The following is a 17,863-nucleotide window of genomic DNA, read 5'->3' as shown; positions in this document are numbered from 1 at the left end:
AAGGAAACTTGCTTTTTTATTATTTTTTATTTTTTTAATGTTTATTTTTTAGAGAGAGAAAAAGTGGGGGTAGGGACAGAGAAAGAGGGAGAAAAATCCCAAGCAGGCTCTGTGCTGTCAGTGCAGAGCCTGACATAGGGCTCAACCCCACGAACCATGAGATCTGAAATTAAGAGTTGGATGCTTAACCAACTGAGCCACCCAAGTGTCCCAGGAAACTTGCTTTTTATAGAAAACTCAAACTCCACATCTCAACATAAAGACCTCATGTCTTCCCAGTTTTCTCTTTTAACATTCACCTTCCCCTTGAAAACCCCTCCCTAATAATCCTTGCTTCCACCAGAAAAGAACTAGTTTCCTAGGGCATTGGTCCCCTTCTTTAAATTACTCACAGCACTATTGAATTGAGGCTGAAGTAGTTATATCGCTTTAGAAAAAGGCTCAGAATAACAGGAAAAAGCAAAGAATATACTAAGATGTAACTTACCTATTTTTAGCTAACTAGGTAGGGCGTGCAGTTTTTATTCAACCAATATGATTGAGCAGTCTCTGTCGTTATCACTGTGCATATATTTAGGATCTCTCCCGCTCTCAAGAGGCATATGGTAGTACAAGCGTGCTAATTGTGGTGTCAGGGGTAATACGTGATGAATGAGAGCATGAAAAAGAAGCACCTAAATAGTATTGGGGGAAGGAAAGTAGTGAAGATTTCAGTGAAGTTCTGCCTAAAAAACTCAGCCTTGAAGAACAAATAAGAATTAGCAAAGCATGAAATTGGGGGAAGGGAGAGGGCCTTGAAAGTCTAAGAAAGTGCAAAAGACAAGGGTACAATATGAAAATGTGAGGGGTTTCACCCTATTTATGCTCAGGTGACAGACTCTATCTTCCCTACAATCCAGAAGAGGCTGCAAGCACACCAGGACTTCTCTGAATCTGCGCCAAAGAGAGAGAGGTATTCAAGGCAGGAGTTTCCTTTCAGTCAACAGCAACCTCAGCTTGTTTTCCGACTCGGAACCCACATCTTCATCCCAGGTGGCTAAGGCAAGTAGAATCCTCCTACTGTAAGATGTTACTCTATGACTTTGATAAGGACAATATAGAATAGTTCATGATCTACTCAAGAGAAATGCTTCCTTACGTTGCCAACATAAAGTCCACTTTCCAAAGACCCAAGATCAAAGGGAAACTGGATTTTTATATCTTTAGGCATTAACTAATGGCATGAACTATGCAAACTCATTTCTAAATGACAGTTCTCTTTATAGAATGAAAATCAAGTTTACTTCCAATCTTTGTCTTGAGAACTGGAGCTTTAGAAAACTTCCTTAAATACAAGACGGTCATTAAAAGAAGGGAAGCAAATTAAGTTTCTAGAAATCTGTAAGACCAGTACTGTACTGTGGTTTTCCCTGAGCCGACCTTGCCACCCAAAGTCACACTGTGCCTCATTTCTAGAAACCCTAATCCTATGTTCAAGCTGATGAGTTATTAAATTTTCCCTTCATATGTATAAGGGACAAAAATGTATATAGTCCATAGATAGATATACAGTATATGCATGGTATTAAAATTTCAAGGGGGTAGATGGTTAGGGAAAAAAAAATCTGAAAACACTCTTTAGGGAGGGGAGAAGGACAAATTTGAGAAACACTGCTGTAGATTCTTCTGCCAAGTCAGGAAAACCTAAATTAATTCCAATATAGTGATAATTCAAAAATCCCTGGATGAAACAGAAGAGCGTGGTGATTATATTTTTAACCAATGTACTTGTAAATGGCTACAATTCTCTGGCCTTTGTTTCTCCTAGCAGAAATTACTAAAATTGTTCAAGTGTAAAGAAAACTCTAGGATTAACTAGAAAAAAAAAAAGGTTCGTGAATCATCATTAAGTTTACGACACACAGAGTACAAACCAAGAAAGTAAATTTATTTAAATTACTAAAATAGCTTCTAAAGTCATTTACAGATCAGCTGCTACAATTATTTCTCCTGAAAGACATAAGTAACATTAATTTCTTTAAAATTATTTTGGTCAGCGAAACATTTAATAAAAACATTTGTTTCTCCATATAATATATGTGTATAAAATAAGCCTTTTCAAAAACTCTTGTTTTTAGAATCCTCTATAAATCAGATGACCTGACTTCTGACAGTCAGGAACAATTTTCAATAAAGGGTATAAATTTATGAATACGGGTTGTCCTAGTTGGAAGGAACCGGACCACACTCTACTACCAGGCATGGGAGGATCCTCAACAGGTGAATGATAAAGCCAATGACTGCCTCTAGTATTCTAAAAACAGTATTTTCATTTAAGGTTTGTAGAAATTAAAAAAAAAAAAAAGGTGTATCTAGAATCTTACGATTTTAAGAATAACAAAGCAGTCAACAGATGAGAAAGGTCAGTTATAGATGCCAGGTTACAACTGAAATACAACAGCGGTACAGGAATGCACAGTAGTACATCTCAACATTCTCCACATATGGTAAAGTTCGCTTTCTCTTTGGCTCGAGGCACTCTTAATAAAATTTATCACGTGCATAGTACATCTTTATATTTGTAGAACTGCACGCAGAAAATCAAATCCTTCTTCGATAGCCCAGGAAAGCCGGTTAACCAGTGATTTACCAATTCCTGTGATTATATTTCTTAATTCAAAACAAAGGCTTCAGGATATGTCCAAAATAAACTGCTCTGAACTGACCACACCCTTAAGAGTCAAATGAACAAATATGCTAAATCTTATTATATACATGCTTTAAAATCCTTGGGAGGACCAAAAATTTCTTAAAGGAAAAGGACACGTGAAAAACAAACCCCAGCAGAATTCACTGAGAATAGAGTTCATATGGCTATACCTGAATGACCTAAGTCTCAGTGGCTTATTTTAAATTTCATCTTGAAGATTTTCCCCCTTACCTTCCTCATTCCACAATTTCTCCTTTTCCTTGCCTCCTTCTCCTGCCCTCCAAAAACAAAGAAAACAATCCAAACACACTCAGATGACCTTTCATTACTCTTGCTCCTAAAAGTGGAAACTGACTAAGGAACTCGCACCTAAATGATGGTAAAAGAGAATAATGGGAAAACCCACAGTTGCATTTATAGAGCTGCCTTACTAATAGCAAACTCTGTGAAAAATCTAACTTATAAACTTGGGAGGATTCATAGGAAGGAGCCCAATCCCCCCCAACCTGGTCTGGTCATAACACGGCAGTAATGATTCAACCCCGAGTCTAAACAGACTAGGGGACTGCGTGTAAGTTGTAGTCCTCAGAGATCATTAACGCAGATCTTAATGGAAACAGGGAAATGATTCTCTCAAATAACAGATAATTAGGGTGAACAAATGAGTTAGATGTTCCATGTTTACCTAAGAATTTAACATCCTTTAAAAAGAAACCAGTTCTTTCATAAAGAGCTCTGAATTCTGTCTCTGGTTACAAAGGCTGAAAAATTCTCCGAATTTGAGACATGATTTTGTCTTCTGTCACCCTTTATAAGCAGATGCCACTTTTCAGGGCATTTTCAGGTTGGACAGGCAGGACCAAGTGAGAAATACGGCTCCAGAGCCCACTCAATTTATCCGGGTCCATATGTTTGTGGGAGTTGGGTGTGTCAGCGTTGGTGAACTTGACTTTGAGGAAATCTCTCACTTTTTCTTCAATCTCCTTTAGGCCTAGACTGGTTCCAAGCGTCTCCTCCTCCAACAAGACAGTCAGGACTAAGGCTACATCTTTGAAGGCTGCATTTTCATGGTCACAATACTTATAGAAGATCAAAGTGGAGCCTGCAGGCAGTGACTCAAAGCGATGTACCACCGCTGCGTTCTGGCCATTCGTGAACCCATTGCTCAGTTCCCAGTCTACCTCTTCTTTGACAGTATCACTGTCTTGAGTAGCTTTGTCCGCCCCATCAATCCGGATGGCACGGACACTGTGGAAAGAAGAGTAGGCATCAGCAATTTGTTCACTCAGACACTTCAGTGCTTCTTCAGCATCTCGAGCAGCAGTGAGCAGCAAGATAGCAGGCTGAGGCCGAGGCTGGGAGCTATTCAGATGTCTTTCTAGGAATGTAAGGCTCCTTTTCCACAGCTTCTCATCTTGACCTTGGTACTTATTCATAAGTTGTTTCATCTGGTTCTGGAACTCTTGAACAGGAGTGGTTTTTACCTCAGGAGTACGAACGAAGAGAAAACTCCCGATGGCGAAAGAAGCTACTAGAACGAGCAGGCACCACCACTTCATCTTGACAAAAGATGCACTTTTGGGTTGTCCAGCTGCTTCTGCTCAGGAAAAAAAAAAAAAAGAAAAAGAAATGCCAGTGATCATTTTCTTAGATTCAAGGACAAACAACTTGTAAGACCAATATTAATTTCCATAGACATTAAAAGTGGAAGGAATTTAAAGAACGGAGAGGATAATTTATTTTCTTAAAGAAAGGTTTATCACATGTATTCAAGAAAATCTCACACCCCTAATTTCTAAAGCAAAACTATTATTACTACTATTAATATTTGAGAGATAAACAATACTAATAAAGAGATAAACAATACTAAAAGGTTAATAATACTAAAATACAAAATAGATTTTTAAATTTAGATGCTCAGAATTCATGTAGCTGATCATCCAAGGTGGAATGTTTCTGAAGTATACAAAGGGATTAAAAAAGGATGCACTGTAAGTGAATATCTTCCATATATTATAATAGGTAGCTGTCCCTTTAATTGCAGATGCCTATCTTTTGTGGAATGCAAGTTAACACCAGTAAAATTGAGTTTGCAACTCATGGAGTGCCTGGGTGGCTCAGTGGGTTAAGTGGCCCACTTTGGCTCAGGTCGTGATCTCACGGTTCTTGAGTTCAAGCTCCAAGTCGAGTTTTGTACTAACAGTTCAGAGCCTGGAGCCTGCTTTGGATTCTGTGTCTCCCTCTTTTTCTGCCCCTCCTCCGTTCCTGCATGTGCTGTCTCTTTCTCTCTCTCTCTCTCAAAAATAAATAATAAACATTAAAAAAGTTGAGTTTGCAACTCATCCTTAATTATTATTGGCAATAATGATACCAATTACATTTACCTAGCACTTTCCAGCTTAATAAAGGACTTTCTCATATACCACTTCATTTAACAGGAAAACAACAATAATACTTTTATACCTTCTATTTATTTATACTACAGAGTTTTTAGAGAAATAGTTCTCAAAGTGTGACTGGTGGGTACCTTGAGATCATTCCAAGGAGGTCCTTGAGGTTAAAGCTATTCTCACAACATTAAGATGTTATCCGACATTTCCTGCCATGTGGACATTTGCATTGATGGTGCAAAGAAAGCAATGGTGGGAAAAACAACTGATGCCTTAGCATGAATCAGGGTAGTGCTAATACAGTTTTTGTATTGACACCCATTCATTTAAGGGTATCAGTGAAACTGCTTCATAAAGCAAAATTTTTCATTCAATTAATACTCAACTCTTGAGCACAAATCTTAGTATTTTATGTGACAAACTGGGAAATATACCTAAAGTACTTCTGCTACCCAGCACAGCACAGTAGTTGTCTCGAGGAAAAGAACTCTGTGCAGCTGAGTTGAACTGAACTAGTACTTTTAAGAACAAGTGACAAAGAATGGTTAGTCAGACTTGAGTATTTGGCAGACATTTTGGCAGACATTTTCTTGTTTTCTAGAAAAACAGCTGACAATATTTGTTGCCAATTACAGAATTCATGGTTTAAAGTGAAAATTAGGATTGTAGAAATACTGTATCTGCCACTCTAAGCTTGACAGCTCCTGAATACTTAAGAACTTTTGTCTTGAGATTGGTGGCGATATCAACAAATGTTATCTTTTTATACTGTATTAAAAATGTGTCAACATTTGAAAGATCTACAAAACTTAGTGAACCAGTATTTTCCGAATGATCACTACATGATATTCCATTCAAAGTATAAGAAAGACCAATGGATTTTAAGGTAACAACATAAAAAGTTCATTAATATGGTCTCAGGTTTCACATTTCAAGTACCTTGTTGAGTTTATCAGAATATCCACAATTACCTGAAGACTATTAAAAATCTATATTATCAGTATAAAGCTGGAATGTGGCGTATACTGCAACCAAAACAACATGTTGTAACACACTGAATGAAGAAGGAGATATGAGAATCCAGCTCTATTTTATTAAGCCAGGCATTAAAGAGACTAGAAAATACAAGCAACTGGTCACTATTCTTACTAAATTATTTCAAAATAAATAGGCACTTTAAAAATTTTTCAATTTTAATTTCGAGGTAAATACAGACAGGTATAACACACACACACATATACATATATACATAAATATATATATACACACATGTATGTATACATATATACATATATATACACATATATGTATATATATTCTTTAGGTATTTATTAATTTTGCTAGTAGAAAGCGATATGAGACCAAAGCCTGAGAGTCACTGTGAAGATTTTTCTTAGTACTTATTCAGGACAATAAGGAGGCTTAGAGAATTAAAGAAACTTGCCCCAAGGCTACACAGAAGGCTAAAGTGGTCGAGTCTGTAGACTCTAAAACCCATGGTAATCCTTTTATGTCATGCTATGTGCCATCTTTCTTTTGATTCAGCAAGGTTCACTTGGTTATTATTAGTAGTGCTGCTTATTAACTTTTGCTCTTAGTCTTATGGATAGTCTTATGGATAATTGTTCTTAGTCTTATAGATGTTATTTCATATAGTTTGTCCTTAAAGAATTTCACTGCTAGTAAAATATATACTTTTTCCTCTTAAGTGTTTAAAATACAATTCTTCAAATAGCATTGTTTGCTATCAAAAAAAAATTAAAACAATTATGAATGACCGGTTTCAGAAACTTGCTTATAAAAACTGAACAGAAAAACTTACTTTGGCTGGAAGTTGATGGAAACTGGTTTCCAAGTTCTGATTTCTGAATGCTGTCATCTAATGATAGAAGTAATAAAGACTTATCAATTTATGGTTCATAATATAAGTATTTCCAACAGAGAAAGAAAATACAAATTCTACCATGAGAATATGAGGCAGAAATCAGCCAGAAATAGAAGAAAAAGTGGAAGATCTAAGCACCCATTAGAATGACAGCTCCTTGAGACTCAAAAGTTATTTCTTTCATAATTATTCACAGCATGCCATGGTCTAGTATAAAGCATACTTTTAATACATTTGTTTTGTGAGAAAGCCTTAAAGTATTTGATCCAAATTTTTTAATGGAAGTGGTGAAACGTATAGCACAAAGTTAATAGAACAAAGAAAATAAGTACAACTAAAAGAAAATAAAACGTATTATACCATCTGAAAAACTGCCATATATTGAACTCCTGTCTGGTGATGATGCTGTAAGAAGGGGAAAAAAGGACAAAATATGGATTATGGATTATTGAGCTACTGGATAAGGGGTTTTAAGGTAAAGCTCAATCTTAATCCTACTTTCTACCTCAAAATGATTCAAATATTTACTCTGGTGCTTCTGATCATTTCAAACATCAGTAATATTTTTTAAATTATAGTACAAACTTTTCACCATTTCTATTAATAGACAATTCTGTTTTATTTAGGTTTGTGGTCAGATTTCAAAAATAATTTTCTCATGACTCCATCAAATCTCTACTTCTATCATTATTTTAGCAAACAAAATTATCCTAAATTTTTCCTTTTTCCCTCAGTGCTTCTTGGCATGACCACAGATTTTAACATAAGAGAGAGAAGAAATGGAAGGGCAACTCTCAGAAGGGAGAGAGTTACTAATTCATATGACCTACATTTGCTAACACTGCCATCTATCACTTGCCTGGGATTTTATAACTTACGTATATATAAATGACCTTCCTGGTATTTACCAAGAGCTTTCATTTGAGAAACACAGGACTAACCTAGAGGTATAAAATTAGCACTGCTAAGGTATAGAAATAGCCTTATTTTTGCTTATATGACAAAAAATCTCAAATGAAACAAAATGACATCAACCTTAAGGCATACTGTTTCACAATTACTAGTGTAGCCTAGGAAATAACATCATTTAGAAACTTGTAACTTAGGTCACCAAAGTTAACAACTGAATTACTAAAACAAACAAGTAAATTCCATCAAGTGATATTTATCTTGAATACCTTACTCTATGGTTACAAAGATCAAATGAGATAGTATATAATATTATAGTAATACATAACTATAATAATATAAAACTATAATACTGAATCACTAAATTCTATTCCTGAAATCATTAAATTATAATACATATTATTATATAAAAGAATCAAATGAGACATTTTATGTAACACATATAACATATAGCTACAATATATATTATACTGATTATAATATAAAACATTATACAGTTATTACATAACATGTAATATTTACATAACTCAGAGAACATCTTAAATTTAAAAAAAAAATTTTTTTAAGTTTATTTATTTTTAAGAGAGAGAGAGAGAGGGAGACAGAGTGTAAGTGGGGAGGTGCAGAGAGAAAGGGAGACACAGAACTCAAAGCAGGCTCCAGGCTCTGAGCTGTCAGTACAGAGCCTGACACGGGGCTCAAACTCACGGACTCATGGACCGTGAAATCAAGACCTGAGCTGAAGTCGGCCGCCCAACCAACTGAACCATGCAGGTGCCCCAAACTTAAAATTTTTTTAAAATTAATAATCCCCTTTATAATAATATCAAAAAGGGGGCGCCTGGGTGGCGCAGTCGGTTAAGCATCTGACTTCAGCCAGGTCACGATCTCGCGGTCCGTGAGTTCGAGCCCCGCGTCAGGCTCTGGGCTGATGGCTCAGAGCCTGGAGCCTGTTTCCGATTCTGTGTCTCCCTCTCTCTCTGCCCCTCCCCCGTTCATGCTCTGTCTCTCTCTGTCCCAAAAATAAATAAAAACGTTGAAAAAAAAAATTTTTTTTTTAAATATCAAAAAGAACTAAATATAAGGAATTAACTTATTAGCAAAGAAGGTAAAAGACTTGTACACTGGAAACTACGAAATACTAATAAAAGAAATTAAAGCTGACACAAATAGATGGAAAGGTACCCCATGTTCATGGATTGGAGAATTAATATTCTAATAATGTCTAGGGGAGCCTGGGTGGCTCACTCGGTTAAGCGACCAACTTCAGCTCAGGTCATGATCTCATAGTTCGTGAGTTCAAGCCCCACGTTCGACTCTGTCCTGACAGTTTGGAGCCTGGAGCCTGCTTTGGATTCTGTGTCTCCCTCTCTCTCTGCCCTCCCCTCCGCCAACACACAGTATCCCACTCAATACACATTAAAGCAATCTATAGATTCAGTATAATCCTTATAAAAATTCCAACGGCATTTTTTACAGAAATACAAAACAATCCTAAAATTCACAAGGAAACACAAGAGACTCCAAATAGAGAAATTCTGAGTAAGAAGAACAAAGCTGGGTGCATCACACTTCCTGACTTCAAAGTACCTTACAAAGCTAGAGTAATCAAAACAGTATGGTACTGGCATAAAAACAGACATACAGACCACTAGAAGAGAATAGAGAATACAGAAATAAATCCATGCAGATATGGTCAACTGATCTTTCACAAGGATACCAAGAATACACAATGGGGAAAGGACAGTCTCTTGAATAAACGGTGTTGGGAAAACTGGATATCCACAAGCAAAAGAATGAAACTGGGACTCTTATACCATACACACACACAAAAAATCAATGCAAAATGGATTAAATACTTAAACATAAGAACCCAAACCATAAAACTCCCAGAAAAAATGCAGGGAAAAAGCATCCTGACACTGGCTTTGGCAATGATTTCCTGTATATGACACCAACAACACAGGCAACAGAAGCAAAAACAGACCATGTGATTACAGCACACTTGAAACATGTGATGAGTTATGTGATCAAAATCACAGTAAGTTTTACCTTGCACCTGTTAGGATGAGTATTATACAAAAGTCAAGAGTGAGGTATATGGACAGAGGATGTAGAGAAATGAGAACCCTTGTGCACTGTAGGTGGGAATACAAATTGCTGCAGCCAGTATGGAAAAAGAACATGAAGGCTCCTCAGAAACTGAAGGATGAAACTACCAATACGTCATGCTCCTCAGAAACTGAAGAATGAAACTACCAATACGATCCAGCAATCGCTCTATTGGATATATACCGAAAGGAACAGAAATTAGGATCTTGAAGGGATATCTGTACGCCTATGTTCACTGCAGTAACATTCATGATAGCCAAGACATGGAAGTAACCTAAAAGTCCACTGATGGATGAGTGGATAAAGAAAATGTGGTATGGGGCGCCTGGGTGGCGCAGTCGGTTAAGCGTCCGACTTCAGCCAGGTCACGATCTCGCGGTCCGGGAGTTCGAGCCCCGCGTCAGGCTCTGGGCTGATGGCTCAGAGCCTGGAGACTGTTTCCGATTCTGTGTCTCCCTCTCTCTCTGCCCCTCCCCCGTTCATGCTCTGTCTCTCTCTGTCCCAAAAATAAATAAACGTTGAAAAAAAAAATAAAAAAAAAATAAAAAATGTGGTATATCCAGTTAACCCTTGAACAACTGTGCAGGTCCACTTATATGTGGACTTTTAACACACTGAACAATTTTTTGAAGATTTATAACAATTTGAAAAAACAGTCGAAATGCATAGCCTAGAAATATTTTTAAAAATTAAGAAAAAGTTAAGTATTTCATGAATACATAAAATATATGTAGATACTACTTTATCATTGACTACCATAAAATACACACAAATTACAGTAGAGTTAAAATTTATCAAAATTTATGCACCCAGACTGTACATGGTGCCATTTGAAGCTGAGGGAAATATAAACAAACATAAATATGCAGTATTAAAATTTTTTTAATGTTTATTTTTGGGAGACAGAACATGAGCAGCTGAGGGTCAGAGACAGAGGGAGACACAGAATCAGAAGCAGGCTCGAGGCTCTGAGCTGTCAGCGTAGAACCTGAAGTGGGGCTCGAACTCACAGACCGCAAGATCATGACCTGAGCTGAAGTTGGACACTTAACTCACTGAGCCACCCAGGTGCCCCTAAATATACAGTATTAAATCATAATTGCATAAAATTAACATATGTATATACTTTAATAATGCCATAATTGTTATAGAAGAAACCATCAAACCCAGAACAATAAATTCCTGCTGGAGAAAACTGTGTCCAGATGTGTGTTATCTTATAGGATTTACAACACAGCTGATCAAGGAAATCATGAGAGAGATCATGAATATGGCAGAAAGGTGGGGGGTGAAGGGTATCAAGATATGGATTTTAGATTTCACGATATACTAAAAAGCTAGAATAAGCAAAATAGTATGGTACTCACACAAAAGCAGACACATAGATCAATGGAACAGAATAAAGAGCCCAGAAATAAATTCATGATTATATGGCCAATTAATCTTCGACAAAGGAGGTGAGAATATAAAATAGGAAAAAAGACCATCTCTTCAATAAATAGTGTTGGGAAAACTGGACAGCAAAAGACTGAAACCACATCACCTTCTTACACCATACACATAAATAAACTCAAAATGAATTAAGGACCTAAATGTGAGACCTGACACCATAAAAATCCTAGAAAAGAGCACATGTCTCTGACATTGTCCAGGCAACATTGTTTCTAGATATATTTCCTGAGGCAAGGGAAACAACAGCAAAAATAAACTGTTGGAACTACACCAAAATAAAAAGCTTCTGCACAGCAAAGGAAACCATCAATAAAACTAAAGGACAACTTACTGATCAGGAGAAAATACTTGCAAATGACATATCTGATAAAGAGTTAGTATCCAAAATATAGAAAGAACTTATACAACTCAACACACACAAAAATAATTCAATTAAAAATGGGCAGAAGACATGAACAAGGAAGACATTTCTACAAAGATGACATACAGATGGCCAACAGACACAGGAAAACACGCTTAACATCACTCATCATTAGGAAAATGCAAATCAAAACCACCAGGAGATATCACTTTACACTGTCAGAATGGCTAAAATCAAAAACACAAGAGGGGTGCCCAGGTGGTTCAGTTGGTTAAGCGTCTAACTCTTGGCTCCAACTCAGGTCATGATCTTGTGGTTCGTGGGACAGAGCCCTGTGCAGGCTTTGTGCCACCAGAGGGGAGCCTGCTTGGGATTCTCTCTCCCCTGGCCCCACCCCCACCCCACTCTGTGCCCCTCCCCCACCCCACTCTGTGCCCCTCCCCCACATGCAAGTACCTTCTCTCTCAAAATAAATAAACTTAAAGAAAAAAAACAAGAAACAAATGTTGGCATGGACGTGAAGAAAAAAGAACCCTTGTTGTACTGTGGTGGGAAAGCAAACTGGTACAGTCACTGTGGAAAACAGTAGGGAGGTTCCTCCAAAAATTAAAAATAGAACTACCATATGATCCAGTAATTCCGCTACTGGTTATTTACCCAAAGAATATGAAAACACTAATTTGAAAAGATATATGCACCCTATATTTATTGCAGCATTATTTACAATAGCCAAATTATGGAAGCAGCTTAAGTATACATCAATAGATGAATGGATAATGAAGATGTGGTATAAAAAAAAAAAGTGGCATATATGTGTGTGTGTAAAAGAATAAAATCGTGCCATTTTCAACAACATGGATAGATCTAGAGAATGTAATGCTAAGTCAAATAAATAAGTCAGAGAAAGACAAGTACCACATGACTTCACTCATATGTGGAATTTAACAAAGAAAGCAAAGAAAAAAAGAGCCAAACAAAAAGATTTTTTTTGTTTGTTTTTGTTCTTTCTGTAATTTTTTTAAAGAATTTTTTTAAGTTTGTTTATTTATTTTGAGAGAGAGTAAATGTAAGCAGGGGAGGGGCAGTGAGAAAGGGAGAAAGAGAATCAGAAGTAGGCTGAGTGCACTGTCAGTGCGGACGGAGCCCTATGTGGGGCTCAATCTCATGAACTGTGAGATCACGACCTGAGCTGAAATCAAGAGTCCACAGCTTAACCAACTGAGCCACTCAGGTGCCCCCCTGCCCCAAAAGAGACCCTTAACTGTTGAGAACTCATGGTTACCAGAGGGGAGGTGGGGGTGGGGGTGGTGAGTGACATAGGTGAAGGGGATTAAGGAGTGCACCTGCTGTGATGAGCTCTGAATAACTGCAGAGTCATTCTATACTGTACACCTGAAACTAACATAACTAGACTGCGTGTTAATTACACTGGAATTTAAAAAAAGATATGGGTCTTGGAGAAATTCAAAAGCTAACAAACATGCCAGAGGAATTAACAGAAGACAACTTGACGGAGAAGGTGTGATTCTCCTTGACGGAGATGTGGCATCATCTGATGCCAGCCGATGAGGAAGAAGATGTAGAAGCAGCAGCGGCAGAAAACAAACTGACATTAGATAATGTGGCCAGTTATTCAAGACTGCTTTTGACTCGACGACAAGGACCCTTTTATGATAGAGGTACTGAAACTAAAGGAAATGGTGGAAGAAAAACTGGAACCATATAGACACACTTTTAGAGAAATGAGAAGGCAAAAAAAAAAAAAAAAAGTGAGACAGAATTTAAGTATTTTGGAGCATGCCTGCTTCCTGTTCCATGTTCTCCACCTTTTTGGCCTCTGCCATGCTTAAGACAGCAAGACCAACCCTTCCTCCTCCTCCTCAGCCTACTCAACACAAAATGACAAGGTTGAAGACCTTTATGATGATGCACTTCCACTTAATGACTAGTAAATAACCATCACGCAGCACAATGAACTGATCTGTTGCGTGTGTATGAGTGTCTTGGTGTGAAAATCTAATAAACTGTATGGCAAGAATTGTACGAAGTGTTTTTGCGTCATCATCTTCTCCTAAGTGTTCACTGTGTAGAACACTGTGTGCAAGGCTTGTACAGAAGAGGATAGCCTATCCTTACCCAGGCATAACAGGAGTGATAATCAATACAAAATTAATAAGGTTAGTTTTCTTACTGTTTATTAACTTTGTTTTCAAGGAATTATGATACCATATACCTCTCTCTCTAAGTCATTGGAGAAACTACCTGTCAGCCTATCATCACAGGTGAATGTTTTGTTTTGTTCTTTAAAGTAACATTATGTTTCCAAATACTGTATTATGAATCTGACTGTAATAGTGTCTGCCATAAAAATTTTATAATGATTCATTTATTAGTGTATCGATTAGGCTACTATGAGGCAATCGTATCGATTACACGAGGCCACCATAAAACAATCATACTGCTGCTTCTTCATTATCAACTCGTGACTCATTACACTTGCAAATAAATACAAATTGCTTTTTTACACTGCATTTTCATTTTTAATGCCTAGTGTTAATAATATGTATAAATCTACAGTGTTTTGCATCATAAAAGACAATATAGCTGTAAGTTCTGAAAATTCATTTTGTGAGGAATCTAAAATAGTCTAGTTCACAGAAGCAGAGAGGCGGAATGGTGGTTGTAGGAGGGAGGGGAAAGGGAAAATGAAGAGATTTTAGTTAAAGGTACACAGTTTCAGGTATACAAGATGCCTAAGTGCTAGCAATCTACTGCAAAGCATAGTACCTATAGTTAACAATACTGTACCATATGTTTAAAAATTTGCTAAGAGGGTAGATCTTATGTTAAGTGCTCTTATCATACACACACATAGTAATAAATAAAGAGGATGAGAGGAAACTTTTGGAGGTGACAGATACGCTAACAGTATAGACTGTGGTTATAGTTTTGCGGATGTATACTCATCCCCAAGCATATCAAGCCTGTAATACATTAAATGTATGCCAATTATACCTCAATAAAATGTTTTAAAAAGTTACTATATGAGGACACCAAGTAGAGGAACCAACAGTGAAAGAGCATGTGAAACATAATACAATTGTCTTAGAAAAAAATCCATCAAGAAAATGTTTATCTTGTATATCTTAATCCATGGTTGCTAAGATCAAATGAGATAATGTAAGAAAATTCTGTTAAGTGCTCTTCTATGATGATTTTAATGATAAAGAATAGCTAAATAACAGTTACTATCTAACATATGTAATATATATAAAATTCATAGAACACAAACTTGTAAGCAGGGTATATACTGTTCAGGCAGACAGCATTCTCTAAGAGGTAATCTCTATCCCTCTTCTTATTAAAAATATGATCAGAAATAGTGACAGAAATTCCTAAAAAAAACCAAAAACCAAAAAACACACCACATACATACACACACACACACACACACACACACACACACACCCCTTTTTAAAAGATAAAGCTTAAGGTTTTCCAGTCAGAAGAGTATGGTAACAATCACTCTATAAAAGTCAAGTGCAGAGGACATGAATCTTTCATAGTTGTTATTACTGATTATTACACAATATATTGTTAACAATAAATAACTAATCATTTAGTAATTATTTACTAATTAGTAATTATTCATTTGGTATTCAGACTTAAAAAGTTGTGTTCACATATATAACAAGATAATTAGAATAACCAGTCATAGGCACTATTGTCCCCACGTTAAAGGTAAGAAAAGGTAAGAAAACCTTAACAAAGGTTAAGTGGCTTTACCAAGGTCACTCAATTAGTAAATAGAAGAGCTGGTACTGCAGCTCTAACTCCAAACTCTCCTTTGTATCTCTGCATTACTTTTATTTTATTTATTTATTTTATTTTTATTTTTTAATGTTTATTTTTGAGAGAGAGACAGAGCATGCGCAGGGTGGGGCAGAGAGAGGGGGAGACACAGAATCTGAAGCAGGCTTCAGGCTCTGAACTGTCAGCATAGAGCCCAATGTGGGGCTCAAACTCACAAACTGTGAGATCATGATCTGAGCTGAAGTTGGCTGCTTAACTAACTGAGCTACCCAGGCATTCCTCTGTGCTACTTTCAGAGACAGGTTCCAAAACATGTATATCAATGAGGTACAGACTCATAGAGGCCTGACCTCTCCCTAGATACTCTTCCCTATTCTCACTGTTTTATTACCTGGGAAATAGGAAAAATAAAGACAGTGATTCTATCTTCTCCAAAAGATTAGAAAACAGGCAGAAACCCAAACTGGGACCTGTCTACCTAAGGAACTGTGCTATCATGGGTTGACAATAAGGATGTGAAAGTCCCAGGTTCGTGAACGCCTAAATCTAAAAATTAATTTTTTTCTCACTAAAGAAGATGGAAATATAAACTTAATGAAATAATGAAATTATTAGAATGCTAAGCAAAAACCATTTTAAATGATCTTGGATTAAAGAGGAATCTGTCAGTCCATATGAAAATCACTGCAGGCCTCTACTTTCACTAAAAATATTTTCACGTTCACTGTTCTTAAAGTTCTTATGTAGCTAAAGGTCTAAAAAATTCTGTTATCTGCACCTCAGTGTGCAAACTTCTCGCATATAATTTCTATATAATTCTCAAAGCTCTGTATATGTAGTAGATGGCTATCAATCAGTATGCAGATATTTAAGCCATAATAAATACACTAAGACAAAGCAGGGACGCAAACAGACTAAGCCTTACCTATTAATTTAGCAACTAAAAAAATCTATTTCTGCATTCTAATCAGACGTTCAGTATAATTATTTTCCCTTCTCCATTGCATTTGCACAATGTCTTATCAGAGGAAACAAAAATTATATATTTTTGGTAACAAAGTGTACTATAGTTACCTGGAAGAAATATATCTGTTATCAATTACCCGGAATGTATAGTGAAGAACTAAGAAATAAAATAAGAACTGAGTTTTTCATAGAAAATATACTTAAACTCATCCATTTTTACTTCCAACAGTTTATTTCTTAGATCTTCAAAGTAAGTTTTAATTTTGATACTGGTCACAAACAAAATCCTAGTAAGCTAAATAATATTTGCTTTCCTAACTATAATAGGTCAGGAAGAGCAAACTGTAAGAAGAAATAGTTTTCTAACACCAGGTACATAAAACAATAAGGAATGACAGCCAACAATAAGGCAAGGACAGAAAGTTTTTTCAGTTTTAGACTGAAGAACTCACATGTGGGGTAAAACTTCAACTGTTGGGAACAATGAATTATGACCACCACTACTTCACTGATGGTAAAACAAAGCCACAGAGGTTTGTTTACACAAGCTAACTTTGTCAATTATAGTCATTTTTTGAGCAAGAGATGGAGCTTTATTTTTTTTTTTAATGTTTATTTATTTTTGAGAGAGAGAAAGTCTGAGAGTGAGCAGGGGAGGGGCAGAGAGAGAGGGAAACAGAGAATCCAAAGCAGGCTCCAGGCTCTGAACTGTCAGCACAGAGCCCAATGTGGGACTTGAACTCACGGATCGTAAGATCATGACCTAAGCTGAAGTCAGATGCTTAACTGACTGAGCCACCCAGGAGCCCCTTATATTATCTAAATAAAAGAAAAGGATGGGGCACCTGGCTGGCTCAGTTGGTTGAGCGTCCGACTTTGGCTCGGGTCATGATCTCCCGGTTTGTGAGTTCGAGCCCCGTGTCAGGCTCTGTGCTGACAGCTCAGAGCCTGGAGCCTGCTTCCGATTCCGTGTCTCCCTCTCTTTCTGCCCCTCCCCCGCTCATGATCTATCTCTCTCTCTCTCTCTAAAATAAATAAAACATTAAAAGAAATTTTTTTAAATAAAAGCAAAGGAATACCAAATGACCTTGAGATTATTGTGGTTAGAGTATAAAGAAGGGATAAAGGTGAAGGGTAACTTAATTTTTTTTTACACGGTCAAGGTTTAATGTGGAAACTGCCATAGAAATTACGATAGACACTGAATTCAAAGCATGATTATTTCATCACATCTATATATGGTATTTTTCAGATTCTGTGACACTTAATCCATCCTCAACCTAAAC

At 36.7% G+C, this 17,863-nt stretch overlaps 1 protein-coding gene across 2 annotated transcripts in view; it reads right to left on the bottom strand.

The window, feature by feature from the left end:
• Nucleotides 1-1,906: 1,906 nt before the first annotated feature.
• TOR1AIP1 (torsin 1A interacting protein 1) overlaps nucleotides 1,907-17,863 on the bottom strand; it is a 44,145-nt gene continuing 28,188 nt past the window's right edge. For both annotated transcript variants that reach the window (XM_047076848.1, XM_047076849.1), the window contains 3 exons: nucleotides 7,325-7,369; nucleotides 6,902-6,958; nucleotides 1,907-4,286 (listed from right to left, as the gene is read on the bottom strand). In XM_047076848.1, coding sequence (XP_046932804.1) covers nucleotides 3,499-4,286; nucleotides 6,902-6,958; nucleotides 7,325-7,369 — 890 coding nt within the window. In that variant the 3' untranslated portion in view covers nucleotides 1,907-3,498. The remainder of the gene's footprint in view (nucleotides 4,287-6,901; nucleotides 6,959-7,324; nucleotides 7,370-17,863) is intronic.

Source organism: Lynx rufus, unplaced genomic scaffold (genome assembly GCF_022079265.1).
Source record: "Lynx rufus isolate CCGP_SWC_20201006 ecotype Redwood Valley unplaced genomic scaffold, mLynRuf1.p SCAF_15, whole genome shotgun sequence".
Lineage (NCBI taxonomy): Eukaryota > Metazoa > Chordata > Mammalia > Carnivora > Felidae > Lynx > Lynx rufus.
This window is presented reverse-complemented; position numbering and strand designations above follow the sequence as displayed.